Genomic DNA, 13,160 nt, shown 5'->3' with positions numbered 1-13,160 from the left:
ATGTGTGGAACAAAAAATCCACTTCAAAAGGATTGCGAAAGTGCATTGAAAGTGCATTATTCGACGTGTGTGGAAATGGCCTATGCTTCTCTGCTAAAGTTGCATCTCCATACACTTGACGAACACAGGCTGAGGCGTCATGTGTAGAGAAAATCTTAGAGAATGGGGTATTATATTGTGTAAGCAAAGACTCCTGTCTCGTGCTAGGCTTTGATGAATGGAACTAGCACTTCTGCTTCTGTTGTACTGTCCTGTTACTGTAAATATTTTTAGCCTGAAATGTTATTGATTTTAGCTATTTTGGAAGCTGCTTTGGATTTTTGAAAAAAATATAAATAAACACAGTCTAAAAATTATTGTGGATATGTACGCAGGCCACCACACCTTCTCTGTCAATCTTGGAGAAAGAGATAGTGGTGATGTCTCAACAATATGTCATGATGATGATGATGATGATGATGATGATGATGATGATGATGATGATGATGATGATGATGATGATGATGATGATATCCTGCCCTCCCCACAAGCGGGCTCAGGGCGGGTCACAACAGAAGATAAAATACACAAGATAAAATCACAATCAATTAATACAACTTTCTAATAAAACACTTGCTCACCTTATAAAAAACATACAGCATCTGACAGAGGTGGAGGTGTGGCTTAACCATGCATGGTTGCTCATATATGGGGGGTAGATGGTCAATACCCCTACAGACATAGAGGAGACCGGGAGAGAGGCTCATTTGGTGGAAACCCTGATGGCCTCAACCATACGCCTGGTGGAACATCTCCATCTTACAGGCCCACCTGAAGGATACAAGATCTTGGCAGGCCCGGGTGTCCTCAGACAGAAAGTTCCACCAGGTTAGGGCCAGGACCGAAAAGGTCCTGGCCCTGGTTGAGGCCAATGGAGCCTCCCTGGGGCCAGGGACCACCAGTAGGTGCTTACCAGCTGATCTCAGCACCCTCCGGGGAGTATATGGAGTATATGGAGTATAAGATGCAAACTAAATTTTGCCCTACCAGCGCTATGAGAATGCTGGAGCTGGAAGGGATAGGGTTAAATCAGCTGGGAGTCTTGAAGCAGAAGGGCGGGGTAAAAATGAGGCAACAGTACAGAGTTCAGAGAAATAAGTCACAGCTGAGTAACTTTAGATGGGAGAAGGACACCTCTCTAAAGGACTAGACAGTGACACCATCAGAAAAGCCGAAGAAATATAAGACCAACTGTGCATTCCTTTAATAATAAATAAATAATATGTATTTATAATAAATATAATAATAACTAATAAATTCTTAGGCTTGTGGTCTTGCAATCTCCCCTCCACCTTCCCTTCTCTTTAAGATGTAAACCAATGTTGTCTGCATTAAGTTAGGGATTCAATCACAAAAAGGGGCACACCAAAGGAAAAGAAGATGCAATAATGTATTGTTAAACACCATATTTTCCTGGCTTCTTTTAATGCTCTCTAGCTTGTACTGTCACCCCTCCATCAGCAAGGGTCTTATGTGAACTCCCTTCTAATTTCCTCATAAGGATATGTCTCTAAGTCACACCCAGCCAGTATAATAATGAACATTTCCAAGACTGGAAACTACCTTTAACTACAAAGACGAAACCTTCTGAACTGCCTGCATATGCCAGGAAGTCATATGACATCATAGTAGAGTAGCCAACTTCCAGGTAGGGCTTGGAAATTTCCCAGAATTACTGTTGATTTCCAGACTACAGAGATCAGTTCCCCTGGAGAAAATGGCAGCTGCAGAGGGTAGACACTGTAGCATTACATTATACCCCATTGAGGTCCCTTCCTTCTCTAAAAGCCACCCTTCCTAGGCTTCACCCTCAAATTTCCAAAATTCCAGGGTTGGTAACCCTCCATCAAACTCATGTGCCAGGAAGAGGTGGAGATATGTCTTCCCTGGCATCAAGGCCTAGACTATGGGCAGCAGACCAATGCACAAGAAACACACACCAATAGTGAGAAACACGCACCATTAGAGAAGATCAAGCCAAGGGTCAGAGCCATGGAAGAATTGTCTCCATCACCAAATGACTGCCTTTAATCCTCCTGCAGTTCCTCTTAGAGCATGTGCAAAAAGGACATTGCTTCTCTACTCATGTACACTAGCAGTCGATCCTTCCAAAAAACAGGTCTATGGGTGCTCACAACAGACGAGCTGGAACTCCACCAGCCACCTCAAGATCACAACCCACCAACAGAAAGAAGATCACAACCCTCTGAAAGAAGTGGATTATGCTTATCTCAACAACCAACCAACCTTGGAGTAATGACTCTCCAATTGTATAAAGTAAGCACAAATTTGGAAGAAGTCTGCAAACGACGGCTGTATAACTGAAGCCAATTTACCTGTAGGAGACCCTTCCATGACATGCCCAATGTATGGCCCTTCTCGGAAGATGGGCCTGTTGTCATTTTGGTCAATGATGATGATATCGAGAGGGACCGGGCCTTCTATGCTTTTGCCACTGGCGTCTGTGATTTCCACTTGCAGCTGTAAGAGGAAAGGGGAAGAGAAAGTAGAGTGAGCCAGATTGTTTTAAGACTTCAAACATGGACGAAGAGGGGGGGAAATACCCCTAAAGAGCTGACATGAGCAGTTTTGCCATAACAAGCCCCCGGCAAGGTTAGTGTTTGAGCTGGCAAAACTCTTTGCTAAAGGCAGAGTGGCTGAGACTGGAGCTCTAGCGAGGGAAGCAAAACTAACTAAGAGAGTTCACGCTGAGATCCCCATTGGGTACTTTGCAATTGAATTGCCAGATTTGCTGGAGGATGCAATGAGGGAAGAAAAAAGAGAGACACAATTTGATACTAATGAAGTGAATATTTGCTTAGAATAAGTCTCTTCCCCTCCTCCCCCCCACCCTCCTTCAAGCATAATTACCCTTAAGGGGAACATTGTGAAGCACAAAATAAATGGTGAGTTAGCCCAGAAGCTGAACACTGGGATGTACAGAAAGAATATTAGCAAAAGGAACAGGAGAATTTTTGCAACAAAAAAACAAAAACAAGAACTCTCTTCTCTATACAACACATTTTGGGTCTGACCGGAGTTCTTTCACAGGACTACAGATATGGATTATCCCAATACAGCCACAGATTAGGACTCATTTGAAAATAACATTCTTGAATGTGTTACATGGGAACTATTCCCATTGCACGTCGATAAACATAAACAGTAAGATTTAATCACTCATTCATTCATCCATTTATTTATTGAATTTGTAGTCCGCTCTCCCCACAAGCAGGCTCAGAGCAGATCACATCACATTTAAAACATACTTGTTTGTTTCAAGTGGGTAGCCATGTTGGTTTGCAGTAGAACCGGGCACAAACCAGGAAAATGGCAGTCCGTTGTAGTTTGTGGTTCATCGTGTTTCAGGAACCACAAACTGCCATTAACTTGCCAGTTTCATGAACTGATTCCTTTGGTTTGTTGGTTCATCACTTCTGGGGCTGCAGAAGGTTTGCAGAAAGCCCATCCCCCCATTGCCTAGGTAACGGTTTGATTGCTGCCAGGCTGTCTGCACTGACAAACCAAAAAACGAACCATACAAACCGGCCAAAAAATCATAGTGATTCGTCGGGTTTTGTCAAAAATAAGCTCCAACGAACCACCGATTCTTGAACCAAAAACCACCCAAGTTCGGTACAAACTTTGGTTCGTAGTCCGGTTCGTGCCCATCTCTAGTCCGTAGTAAAAGAGAGCATGTCTGGTAGCATGTTAAAGACCAACTAGATTTCCACAGTATGAGCTTTCTAGAGTCTAAGCTCCCTTCTTCGGGTACCTTTTGTTTGTTACATATAGTCTAACTTTCTCACTGAGACTCAAGACAGTTTACACAATGTGAGTCAATATGATCAATGGCTTGGGGCATTCAATAACAGCGCAGTAGGGTATGGACTGCAGAAATCCGAACACAAACAGAAATCCAAATACAGAGTTGAAACAAAGCATAAGGAATTAGACATGATATATTAAAGGTACACAATAGTATAGTCCACAGCCCCTGTCCCTTAACCAAAGCATCTCTCTGTACCATTTTCTTACAGTACAGTCCTGCAACCAGTTTAAAAACGCCCTCCTGAATAATTCAGTTTTTGCATAGTTTGCAGAAATGCTACCTTTCCACCTAATGCTGGGTCCCCGAGGTGGTAAACAATAGAAAAATTAAAGCAAGCTTTTAAAATCCATGTGCATATACACACCCCAAAAGTGCAAAGACTGAGCTAAAAGTTGTGCAGGATCATCTAGATGTAAACCGCTGTCATGCTAAACAGTGCAGAGTTAATTTGCACGGATGCTAGAGCACTCACTAGATTTCTCTCATTCTGATCACCAGTTGCATCTTTTGCAGGAATGCAGCAAAAAGTGTGTGTGTGTGTGTGTGTGTGTGTGCCTCAAAGAAATTTCCTGCTCCATTTGGGCCTTGTTAAAGTAACAAAAGCCATTTCCACATGAACGTCCCACTCATGTAAAGCTGGCAGCTTTCCCCCAGGATTCCAGTTGTCTCTGTTTGCAAAACGGTTGCAGCTGTTTGGTTTCCGTTTTTTTTCAGCGCCTTTTCTGGGACCGCGGAAAAAGGTGCCAAAAAACCAGAAACCAAATAGCCTGCAACTCTTTTGCAAATGGAGACGTCTAGAATCCTGAGGAAAAGCCGCCAGTGTTCCGTGAGTGGGGCGTCCCTATAAGGACACATGGAAACAGCCAAAGTTAGCAGAAAGGGGGCATTTGTTGGGCAGCTTTTCAAGTTGCGTGATTCCCAGACAGAGATCTGGGGCTTGGTGCACATTTGATTGTGGTAGTTGAAATGGTCTGTTTAGCTGCTGAACACGATCACGGACATGTTCTCAGCATCCTTATAGGCAAGATCTGGACCTAGTGTAAGATTACGGTTGTACAAACGCCATTGTGTTTATATAAAATAAACAGGAGAAGGGTTAAGAGTTCTTGCAGCAGCACAGGGGATGCAGCAGCCTCTTCAAAACATAAATATGGAGCTCCAACCCTGCATAGCCAAACACACACACAAGCGAAATGTATCACAGTGGAATGAGATAATAAGCTATCCATCTTAACAAAGGAATTAGAATTCTGACCTAATTCTCTCCCGGCAGGGTTCACTGAAAACCTATAAATAACTCATAAATATCAGACATACAGAGTAGGAATAGATTAACTGGATAAACAAATGAGTCGCGGAATTTTTTAGACCTCCTGGGGCTTCCCTCCCCCCGTATCTCCTGGAAACGTAGCGGGGAAGGAGCAAGATCGAGATGGCAAAAGCTGTTTTCAAAAAATCTCCTTAATGCAAACTGCTGCTACGACCAAGGTGGAGGAAACTGGAAGAGATGCCTATCCCTGGTCCTCTTTGCTTTCATTTGGCATGTTTGGATCTCAAATGTTTTTGAATGTCTAACAGAGATGTTCATCGAAACAGGAGCGTTCTGCCCCCGCTAATTAAGCTACTAATTAAGCAACATTTCCAAAGAGTCACAGCAGTAAATTTGGGATTCCCAGGTGGTCTCCAGACCTCTTTAGCTTCAGAAATGAAACTACATTTGGTGTTTCCAGTCATTTTCTGAACTAGGGTTACCCACGCAAGGATATAATTCTGGGAAATCTCCAGGCTCCACCTTTGGTTAGTGCCCCACCCAGAGTGGTAAATGAAGTCACCCACAATGCAGCTGGGGAGCTGGGCTGAGAGGAGGGGCTTACACAAGGCCAACTGCTTTCGTGGGAGTTGAACCAGCAGAATGCTGATTTGCAGTCCAACCACTTAACCACTATGCTATAGCAACTCTCATTGTGCATTATTATCCCCACAACACAGCTCCTCCTCAAGGCCTCCTCAAGGCCTTGCTTATGCAATTTAAACTGTATGGAGGGAGATAATGAAGGAGGTTGCTATAGAGTCGCAATCCAGGACACAAAAGAGCTGTGTTTAGATCTATGAGTGCACTGTTGCATAGTGGTTAAGTGGTTGGGTTGTGATTGTGAATCAGCACTCTGCTAGTTCGACTCCCACAACTGCTATGAGTTCAGCAGGTGGTCTTGGTTAAACCCCTCCTCTCAGCCCCAGTTGCCCAGCTGTATTGTGGAGATAATAACAACAACACAGACTTTGTTCACAGCTCTGAGTGGGGCACTAATCTGCCTAGAAGAGCAGTATATAAGCAGAATTATTATTATGAAAGCAGCTGTAGCACAGTGGTTAAGTGGTTGGGCTGCAAATCAGCACTCTGCTGGTTCGACTCCCACTCTTGCCAGGAGCTCAGCAGTGGATGTGGGTAAGCAACCCCTCTCAGCCCCAGGTTGACAGCTGTGTTGTGGGGATAATAATGCACAATGAGAGTTACTATAGCATAGTGGTTAAGTGGTTGTACTGCATATCAGCATTCTGCTGGTTCGACTCCCACGAAAGCAGTTGGCCTTACACGAAAGTGTAAGCCCCTCCTCTCAGCCCAGCTCCCCAGCTGCATTGTGGGTGGGGCACTAATCTTCTTAGAGGAGCGATACATAAGTGCACTGTTGTTATTGTTGTCAATACAACAACAACAACATTAGATTTATATACCACCCTTCAGGACAACTTAATGCCCACTCAGAGCGGTTTACAAAGTATGCCATTATTATCCCCACAACAAAACACCCTGTGAGGTGGGTGGGGCTAAGAGAGCTCCAGAGAGCTGCGACTAGCCCGAGGTCACCCAGCTGGCTTCATGTGGAGGAGTGGGGAATCAAACCCGGCTCTCCAGATTAGAGTCCCATGCTCTTAACCACTACACCAAACCGGCTCTCTTATTATTTGAAAAGCCACACAGGATACACACAGCAAACAATTTTTGAAACCAAGGGAAGTTTTAAATTACTGCCTTGCAAGGTATAAGCAAATGAGTGCTAGAAAGCAATATCAGCGGAAGTTTTTGACCTCGGTGCCCTCTTTACTGGCCCTCCAAGGTCACTGGTTGGCTGCTCTATGAAACAGTATGTTGGACTAAGTGGGCCACTGATCCGATCTTAAACCCAAATCCTCAGTCTTTGTTAAGTAAGTCTCAGCAGCTGATTAAAGGAATTATTAGAGATTCTGCTTCTTTTCCCTGGGTTCTGTAATGCACAAAGGCAGGGAGACGGAACAAGTGTCTTATTCTGAGATAGAAGCCTCTCTTTATTATGAACGTTTTATCTCTTACATGTTGGGCTTGGGAGATATTATTGCAGGCAAACGCTGAGCTCTTCTTTGTTGTTTCCTATGATCACACATTGTACTGCTGCATTTGTATGTGACATTCATATTTCAGAAATATCTCAGGTCCTCCAGAGCACGGGCCCTGTCCGTTCCCAGAAATGCTGTACTGTGAAGAAATTCAAATGATTCTTTTGCAATGGTAAGTGAAACTGATATTTTTGAATATTCCGTTTGTCGGTTTCAATTCTTCCTCCTGAAAAGCATGTTAAGTATTCATAAAAACACATGAAGAGAAATCTGTGCAGCTGTACCACACAGAACTCCTCGTATCAATCAAGAATCCTGGAGTTCTTTGGGGATCGTGACATTGTTTTGTTTTTAAAGGTACTATGACGGAGACTCCGCCTCAGCCTTTTGCACGCTGTCTCACCCACCCCAAACCTCCCTCTTCCCAGGTTTGGAGCCTTCCAGGCAGGTAAAGACTAGCAGGCAGAGAGCCCTGTCCCAAATTCTCACAGGGTCCCTCTCTGCCAGAGGCTCCACCAGACAGGCAGCCCGTTCCCTCTTTACCTCCCCTCACCCAGCTACAGTCCATAGCTATTGAGGAAAAGGGAACTCAGAGGTTAATTTCCTTATATATTCTATTTCCTTATATATACGGTGTCGCCCTTTGAACTTGGCCCATTGGTTGTGTTCAGAGCGTTCGAGGCCTGGGTGTGTCTCATTTCCGCTCAGCTAATGAGTTCAAGCCAGCCAGAGTTAAACAAAACAAAAATAAACTATATTTACAAGTTGGAACGTAGGAGTGAATGGATTTTTACAAACTGGAGTTAAACTGAGGGCCAAGCTACAAGTGACGAATGACACTTGAATGGCAAGTGTATTTCTCCCTGTTCACTTGCCCTCCACTCAATCCACTTGCTATTCAAGTGTCATTCGTCACTTGTAGCTTGGCCCTCAGACTGTTTCAATGTAACAGAACAGGTTTGGGATCAGCTCTCTCTCTCTGCAGCCTTCTCTCAGCAGCTCCCCCAAACCATCTCTCCCTCCAATAGACACTAACCCTAACCCACTCCCCTTGACTGTGTCTCAGGAGAGGCAGAGCTGGATCCAGTCCTGTCCGTCACAGGTACACTTTTCCAGTTCTTTCACTTTCTCCCAATGCATCAGAACGGAGAGAGTCAGTCAAGGCAATGGCTTTGGAGTTAAATGCAACCCCAGATCTCCCAAAATTCAGGCTGTACCCCACCTACAAGTACAAAAGCCACCTTGAGCTACTTTGAGGTTGCCAGACTCCAGGTGGCTTCTGGAGATCTCCTGGAATTACAGCTGATTTCCAGAATACAGAGATCAGTTCCCCTGGAGAAAATAGCTGCTTTGGAGGGTGGACTGTATGGAAATATACCCTGCTGAGGTCCCTTCCTTCCCCAAACCCTGCCCTCCCCAGACTTCCCCAAATCTCCAGGAATGTCCCGACCCAAAATTGGCATACCTAACTACTGTAGATGGAGGGGGGAGGCAGATATGTTTTCACTAAAGAAATACGCTCTGCCCACCAATATCCAGTGAGTTTCTTGTCTGACAAAAATATAACCAGAACTACAAAGATTGTACATGAGGTCTGTACTGGTTGCCGGACTCTCCTTGGCTCAATTCACAATCAGCTTAGTATTTATGCGCTCACCTTGAGAAATGCCTCAAAAATTCATCTTTTCTGGCTCTGAATGTTGGATTTGGATTTTCAACTGGCCCAGGCAAATGTCATAGATTTTATTTCCTATGTTCCAGACACTAATCATAGCTCAGAGGAAGTTGTACAAAATCCTCACTCCATCCAAGGCATTTTTTAAAAAAGACTCTAGGAGATTATGTAGCCAGAGAAGAATTTCTTAAGGAAAGATGCTCAAGTCATAATGTATGTGAGGATTGCCAGTGGGACATATTTTGAAACAAGAAATTGTACATCACTCCCATCCTACAGTCACTCCATTGGCTACCTATCAGTTACTGTGCTCAGTTCAAGGTAATGGTTATTACATACAAAGCCCTTCACGGCCTTGGTCCAGCACATCTATGGGACCACCTCTCTCCCTATGTCCCACCACGGCAGCTTCACTCATCTGAACAGGGTCTCTTGCAGGTTCCAGCCTGTACATGGGTGAAATCAACAGCAGCCCGCACCTGGGCTTTCTCTGTGGTGGCCCCTACCCTGTGGAATGGCTTGCCTGAGGAGGTCAGGAGAGCCCCCACCCTCCTGGCTTTCTGCAAACAGTGCAAAACTGAATTATTCAAAAAGGCCTTTTTTTCTCAGATAGGGGGGTGGTATTGTAGGAAAGGGATCCCAGATGTTTCACTAATGAGTTAGAAACCATAGATTTCACCATTATGTTGCCTCGCACATTATCTGTTGCTTTAAATATGTACTCCTATATCCTACCTGTGCTTTATGTTGTTCAATGTAAGTCCTACAATTGATTATGTTCTGTTTCAGCAATTACTCAACCCCGTACTGGATCCTTGCTAATACTATATCTTTGTAAACTTGTATTCATTTACCCTATGACATTGTTTATGGAAATGTTCTTGGCACTGTATGGAAATGCCTGCCCTTGTCCTTGCCACTGATTGTACAAATCTCACACTATGTAATCTGTCTTGAGTCTCAGTGAGAAAGGCGGAATATAAATTACATAAATACATACATACATACATACATACATACATACATACATACATACATACATACATACATACATACATATTATTAGCTTATACAGAAACATTTGACAACATACTACAGTCAGATGAATTTTCAAAGCAGAAACTGCTCTCACTGTATGAAGATTACGGATGAGGTTCTATGCTACATGCACTCAGCATGAGTGATTCTGGTGTGAGCTGACTTTTCTACTTTGAACAGCAACGTACACACTCAAAGATGTGATCTTGTATTACTAACTCTTCTACAGTCCTTTCAATCAATCTTGCTTGGGGTAGGAAGCTGTTATTTGAGAATCACAAACTTCAAATTGCCTTGGGTCCATGGAATCCAAGAGCACATTTATCGGCTGATATGATCTCCCTACCTAGCCAGTATTTCTCATTACAACCTCAGAGTGTCTTTCACTGCTCTGCTCTTCCAGATGATGCAGACAGCTCTTTTGGCAGGGCGTTATTCTCACACCCCTATGGAACATCGCACCTGCATTTGTGGATTACCTACAGTGGAGAACCTTTCCCACTACCTACTTTATTGTCCATTATATACTGTACCCAGAGCTAAATTTTTGGCTAGAATCCTATCAGTGACAAACACATACTCTGAAATCGAGAAGATTGTGTTTTTGTTATCTGACACTGATAATCACGTGTCCTATAGAGTCTCTCAGGGCCAAGCTACACATGACGAATGACACTTGAACGGCAAGTGTATTTCTCCCTGTTCACTTGCCCTCCACTCAATCCACTTGCCGTTCAAGTGTCATTCGTCCTGTGTAGCTTGGCCCTCAGTTCACACTTGCAGCCAAAAAGATAAGATCTAAGGTGGTACTGAATGAGGCTGCTTCGTGATCCCTGTACTGTTTTAATTAATACTGTATTGTTTTAATTAATTTTAGTAACCTATATAAACTGTGATAAGGGACTTAATTGTTTATTAGTCAATGTTTGGTGAATTGTGATGGCCTATGGCTATAGACAATAAACTCTTTTGACATTAAAACTTTTGAGTTGAAATGACAGTGCTACACACCATTGAAAAATAAATTCTTAAGAAGATATTCTTTTCAAGTATTTAGATTGTACCTCTTATCTAATTTGTCATCTTCTGTGTGTTTCTTTGGCTTAAATACACATGGATTAGCACAAAAAGAAAAAAAAAACATTTCTTCTTCTGAACCGAAGACAGTTCAGAATTCTTTATATTTGTGGACACTTTTGCAAGAAGCATTCTAAAACATTTAATAATTTTAGAAATGTTACATTTTGGTACTCAGAGATTTAGCTTCAGCCAAAGTGAATTGAATCCTGAATGTAACTCTAGCGATTCACATGAACAATATTTTTAAAAGATATGCCAAACATATCTGCCAAAAGGCAGAAAAAATGATCGAGATTTATCAGGGACTATAAATAGGGTCAGATGCTGTGCGTGTCACATCATTGCCCTCCACAAAGTAAAAATGCACCGCAAAAGACACCCACTCCTGTCCTGACGTTAAGTCTGCACATTGAAAAAAATTGCGAGTAGAAGGGCAACAAATTTTGAGAAAGGTTGACCACCAGTTATACCCTTCTCGCTAAGGAACTCTTGAAAATCACCAACTTTTATTTAAAAATTGCACTTCATAAATATGCATGACTTCGTACTGTTGACTTTTGGGAAAGAGGCAGAAATCAGATACCGTCAATTTCAAAATAAATCACAAAGAATATATTTATTCAAAAGCAGGGCCAATTTTTGTGTGTGCTTTCTTTCCCCTTTTCTATTACGCCGACACACTTGCCTTCAGCTTTTGACCTTACAGATTATAATTGGCCTCTGTGCTGATTAGTCCAAAAAGCTACATTTGATTAATCTACTCGACAAAGATTGCATTCTTACTTTTAAAACTGGAGTCTTGCTGTAAATTGCAAGCACTGAAAGTTAGATGCCTTTGCCTTGCCTCCCCTCCCCATCCCAGACTGGCAGTAACTTTTCAATCTTTGATGTTACGAAAGCATCATAAAAGTTGAAAAGGCTGAAAGCGCCGATTCCAGTTTTGCTTTTGTTCTCTCGGCTTGGTCTTAATTAGAGATGGGCATGAACCGCATTACGAACTTCAAAACCCCATGAAATTGGTGATCGCACGATCGCAATACAGCGGTTCATGATTGTCCACGGCCAATGAACCAGCAGTCGGGAGATGCCTGGTTCAGTGCGTTCGGCTGCAGTTCGGGAAGCCAGATAGTCAGGCGCCAGCAATCAATTCCCCTGGCAATGGAGCCAGGGGAATGCCTGAACTCTGTCTGCGCTCCTTCTGTCACCCTGGAAACCCGAATGGAAGCTCAGCTTACCTTGATCGGCAGGTCTACTTTCCAACCATGGAGCTGCAAAGCGGTTACAAGTTGGGAGAAGACACCCAGGGGAGGGAGGGGGAAGGGGTTGTTCTGTAGCCATGGGCACTCCAATCTCATCCCTGCAAACCCTGATAGGCAGCTCTGATGGCCAAACACAGACCTCCTGCGTTGCTGAATGGGACCTGTGCTTATAAATAGCCATGGGCTCCCAGGCTGGGTTTCACTCTCAGCGAGCAGTGGAGTGGGACAGAGCTCTTGCTTGCCACTTGCTAGCCTTTGGGGAGAGAGACAGAGAGTATAATTGAGCTTGGATTTTTGTGGGAGTTTCCTGGGGCCCTTGGATTGGAGAGGGTATAACTCCAAGATCCCTTTTGCAATCTTGTCCAAACTTGGGTGATGGCTGTAGGAGAGCCTGCAAAACACTCCCCGGGAATATGGGCTCTCTAAGTGCCACGGGGGCCATTCCGCGCCCAATCAACTGTGAACCGCAAACCGGTTTGGCAACGGAAAATGTTCGTTGTGGTTCGCGATCTTGGGATCATCGTTGGTACCGAACTGCGAACCGCTGGTTCGTTAAATTTTTTTGGTTCATGCCCATGTCTAGTCTTAATGCTTATGGAAACGTATGAAAGTTTGGGCAGGAATAGTTCTCTCCCTTCCACCCACATTACTTGTTACTTTCAAATAAATGAATTTCCACTGATGTCAGCTACAGTCAGCTTTATTGAATTTCCTATTCTGACCAGTGGTTTTGCCAATAGAATGCCCCATGACATATTTTCACAATTTTATCAACACAGTTTATTGATACGAAGATCTTTGAACAGATTAGGGCAAAACAAAATGTGGCTAATTTAATGCTTCTCCTTTTCCCTCTTGGTGAAAA

The 13,160-nt window shown here is 43.5% G+C and overlaps 1 protein-coding gene across 1 annotated transcript in view; it reads right to left on the bottom strand.

Annotated features, from left to right (window-relative positions):
- Positions 1–13,160, bottom strand: part of CDH13 (cadherin 13) — an 879,383-nt gene that overhangs the window by 358,269 nt on the left and 507,954 nt on the right. Inside the window, exon 6 of the mRNA XM_055000790.1 lies at positions 2,376–2,520. Coding sequence (XP_054856765.1) covers positions 2,376–2,520 — 145 coding nt within the window. The remainder of the gene's footprint in view (positions 1–2,375; positions 2,521–13,160) is intronic.

This window comes from Eublepharis macularius, chromosome 16 (assembly GCF_028583425.1).
Source record: "Eublepharis macularius isolate TG4126 chromosome 16, MPM_Emac_v1.0, whole genome shotgun sequence".
NCBI lineage: Eukaryota > Metazoa > Chordata > Lepidosauria > Squamata > Eublepharidae > Eublepharis > Eublepharis macularius.
This window is presented reverse-complemented; position numbering and strand designations above follow the sequence as displayed.